Below are 4,243 nucleotides of genomic sequence, written 5' to 3' on the forward strand. Positions count from 1 at the left end.
GCTAATGCTACAAATTCAATATCTTATTTTTTATTCGGAATTTAGGGTAATATATATTGTATTTTTTTCTTTTGGGTTTGATGATTAGGGATATCTTTTGTCTTGTTTGCACGTCAAATGAGACTACATCTTCCCACTAGATAATCTTAAAGCGCATCCTCCGTATTATTTATTTATTAGATTAATAAATCATTTAGATCATTCATTCATTCAATCACTCGTATATTTCTTTTTTTCTTAAGTGTAGTCCAATGATATAACAAAGTAATTCGATAAGACTTGGTATTTAGGAAAAAAAAATATATTAAATTCTTTGAATACACCAAGCCGGTGGAAGGCACATCTTTAAGACTATCTAGAGATAAGACTTAGTCTTTAATTAGAGTTTAAGTTAATCCGAAGATACTTCTTGCCACCAATTAAAAAAAATCTATTGTTATCACTTAGATCAAACCATTAATTCCCAATTATATATATTTTTTTACAATTGATGATAATACTATATTTCCCAAATAATTATATTAACCATTAGTGTATTCTTGAAAATATAGCTAAAAGTAGCAAGTTTTCCTTTTTGTAATTAATATGGTCGGGATTTACACCCCCCCTTTTTATCATTACCTATCACAAACTTTAATTTCAATATTTTTTTTTGTATTTTCAAATATTATCCATCAATAATGTATTTATTTTAAAAAATATAATGGAATAATTAAAATTTAAAAGCTTCAATTTTTAAATATTTCTTGTTTTTAATTTGAATTAATTAGAAAAAACATTTTAAAAGAACTGGATATGTTATAATTAATAAGATAGTACTTTATAGTAATTAATTATACCAAATATAAACATAATGTAGTTGACGAATAAAACTTGTAATAAATGCGGAGCGAGATTAATGGTTTATGGAGGGGGAATAAATGATAAACGACCATCCCTCCCTCTCAACCCTAAAAACAAAGTTATAAGGTTTTGGTAAGATGACAAATTATGACAGCTACGTCCAGGCAATGAGAAACAGATACTTAATTCCCACCCAGATTCATGTGTTCTGGTCTTGTGATTCGATCATAGCTTATAATAAAAATCCAAAGACATCAGCTGTAACACATGACAATAGTGCTACTTCGGAAGCATTTAAGAATATTATAACAAATAAAACCAGCACGGGCAAAGGAAAATTAAGATTTTTTTTTTGTCCTTTCAGGAGGTTATAGTATAACAGATATTAATCAGATGCGATTTTCATTAATTTTCTAAAATGTGCAGTATAGTAGTATTTACTTTTTAAATTATTTTTTATTTAAAAATTAACATTTAGTCAATTAAAACAATTTAAAATTAAAAAAATCTTTTTAATTTGAAAAAAAACATTTTAAAAAACAAAAATAAATAAGCTTTAATAACACTTTCATGTTCTACCACATTCCCATGATCATGGATAGATAACCCATCTGCAATTTCTAGGAATGTGAAACTTTGTTGCATCTTCTTTTGTGCCTAAGCTAAACTAACAAACGTCACCAACAAAATCACCATTGTCATCAAGAGATCAAAAGAAACTAATGCAGCTTCTACTAAATAAAAGAATTTATATAGGATTGAATTTTTTTTAAAAAAAAGAATAAAGACAAAAAACTGCTCATGAGGCCATGTACACTACCTCTAGGTAGAGGTACTTCACTCCAAGAAAATTTGGGTTATTTTAAAATACCCCAAAAAAAAAAAAACACAAAAGAAAGAAAGAAATAAATTGTGATTTATTAATTAGGCATTATTTTTCCTGTTTTTCATTTTTCTTCTCTCTTTGTGGCGTTTGCCCACATGTGGGCTGGGCATTTTGTATGGGCCTCGACCATCTGCATTGGGCTTAGCCCTCGTTAGCAAAGAAATACCTCAACACTGGAATTTCTAACATGGAGGCATAGTGGGCAGGCTGGGACCACTTGGTCACATTCTGTACAGACACAAAGATGCCGACATGGCAGAAGCACCACAGAAGCCATCCGTTTCCGACACGCTTTGCAGCTCGGTCCGCCTGGCAAGACTGTAACCCGGTCCGGGTCAACATAAGCCGACTCAGCATCCTCAGCCTGGGTCTGGCCTTCTACTCCCCCGGGACATCCTATTCCATCGTCCCCTCTCCTGCTATCTTGCGCCAGCCCCCCATTCATGATAGCTTGCTGCAGTTGGGCCTGCAAGGAAGCTGCTGTTACCTCCTGGGTCCTGACCTTTGCCTGCCAAACCTGTGCATCGATGCTAAGTTGTGTAGCACGTGCTTCTAACTCGGCGTTTCTGCGAGTGGCCTTCTCAATTTCCATTTCCTTTTCCCTCAATCTCCTGGCTATTGATTCCTCCGCTGCTCCTAATAGTGCATGGTAGTGCCGCTGTCTTTTCTCTGCTAATGTGCGCCTCAGCTGCTCTCCCTGCATAAAGCGAAATCTTCTCGTTCATTTATGCACGGCCATAAAAAAAATCTGCCCCATCTGAGAAGAGAGAATTTTGGTACCTGGGCTTGAAGGAATTGATCAATTTCATCTCGTTGTCGTTTGATTTGGATGGAGAAATCTTCTGATGATAACGATAACAGAGCAGAGGATTGACATGCACCGGTGCCAAAATTCTGCTGTTGGTAATGATGATTCTGTTGTTGTTGGTCACCAAAAGATAAACGGAGGCCAGTAGACACGACATTTGGATTTGGTTGAGGCTGATGATGACGATGATTGTGGAGTTGAGAGAGGTCTATTAACTGAGTTGTTGACAGAGGCTGAGGCTGAGGTTGCATACAGAACTGATTGATTGTTGTGGTTGTAGCAGTAGTACCTGTTGGCGCTGCTCTTCCTCTCTTGCGTTGATTATTGCCACCTGCGTCAAATTTGATGTTATCAGATTTATATTTATATATAAATATAAAAACTTTGCATGAATTTTCCAATCAATGTTGGTATTCAAAATAAGAAGAATCCCACTAAAATCAAAGCATCGATTAAGAGGACTGGGCTAATCAGGTACCTCCATTGTTGAGTAACATAGAGGATTGATCAAGATATCCTCCAGGCCGTGGTTGCAATGAATAATCCTGACCCTCTTGCCCGTTTCTATATACAAAAGGAGGAAATGAAGGAAGGATTAATTAGCGGAAGTTTTGGAAATGCAGAGAGAGATTTTAAGGATTTTTTTAAAGCAAGCAAATTACCTGTTTAGGAGGAGGATATTAGAGGGATATTGAGCTTGGACAGCCATTATAGATTATCAATCAATAGATAACAGCAGCGAGATAGGCCAAGGTTGAGACTTGTGAGAGAAATGAATAGGTTGCAGTAAAGCTAGAAATATGTGTTTCTGAGCTGGGCGTGAATATGTATAGAAGGTAAAGAAAGGTGGGAGAGAGAGAGAGGTATGGCGCGACTGTGATGAGCAATGAACGCTAGCACATACGAAGCATGAAAAGATGCCCCTCAAGCTAAGGCAGACTCTTCAATGAGAGGAAAACGAATGGGACATAAAATTGCACTAGTCCAGCAACAACTAGTTCTCAGAATCGAGAATCGAGAATCGGAAAAAAGAAGGAGAAAGAGAATCAATGAAAGAATCAAGAAATATAATTATGTTATATCGAGGAGAAGAAGAGACCACCACCACCACCAAAAACTAGAAACCAATACGCACTAGCACTAGCTAGATAATAGTAATCTTCATCATCACTTAAACCCGTTTATCTGCCGATCATCATCATCTTTTTCTTGGTTTTGATTTACCTCTTGTAGTCTATGCTTTGTATTTTCTTCTGGTGTTATATATCTTTCTTTCTTTCCCTTCTGTCTCTCTTTAGATACAAGGTGGATGGATGAAAAGAGAGGGAGAGATGCGATTGAAACGAATCAGTCCAAGAGAGAGACACCTTATTCTGCTCTTTCTTTCATTGTTTTGTTGGCTTTGCCTTTGCTTAATTCTCTCCTCATCTTCGCGTGGGGCTGGCTTTTCTTCAAGGGGAGTCTCGTGTTTGTCACCACCAACACCATGACTACTCCTACTTATTTAATTTCATTTGTCCTTCTTTCCACTATTTATATATTTAAACATTTTATTTTCTTTTTTACTTTATTTTTTTCCCACCAGAAAGAAAACAACCTTGATAACTGTAACGTTGTATTTTTACCTTTGTTTTCTAAGAAAAAAGATGGAAAGCTATTAATAAATGTGTGGAGAGGTTGAGAAAATCAATGGTGTTAGTTAAATA

General features: G+C 35.7%; 1 protein-coding gene across 1 annotated transcript; it reads right to left on the bottom strand.

Annotated features, from left to right (window-relative positions):
* Positions 1–1,572: 1,572 nt before the first annotated feature.
* Positions 1,573–4,031, bottom strand: LOC133701838 (BOI-related E3 ubiquitin-protein ligase 1-like). The gene is made up of 4 exons (XM_062125961.1): positions 3,200–4,031; positions 3,016–3,101; positions 2,510–2,868; positions 1,573–2,426 (listed from the first exon to the last, which is right to left on the bottom strand). Exons 1-4 carry the CDS (start codon positions 3,244–3,246, stop codon positions 1,881–1,883), a joined length of 1,038 nt encoding a protein of 345 aa, XP_061981945.1. The 5' UTR covers positions 3,247–4,031; the 3' UTR covers positions 1,573–1,880.
* Between the last annotated feature and the right edge of the window lie 212 nt (positions 4,032–4,243).

Source organism: Populus nigra, chromosome 8 (assembly GCF_951802175.1).
Source record: "Populus nigra chromosome 8, ddPopNigr1.1, whole genome shotgun sequence".
Taxonomy (NCBI): domain Eukaryota; kingdom Viridiplantae; phylum Streptophyta; class Magnoliopsida; order Malpighiales; family Salicaceae; genus Populus; species Populus nigra.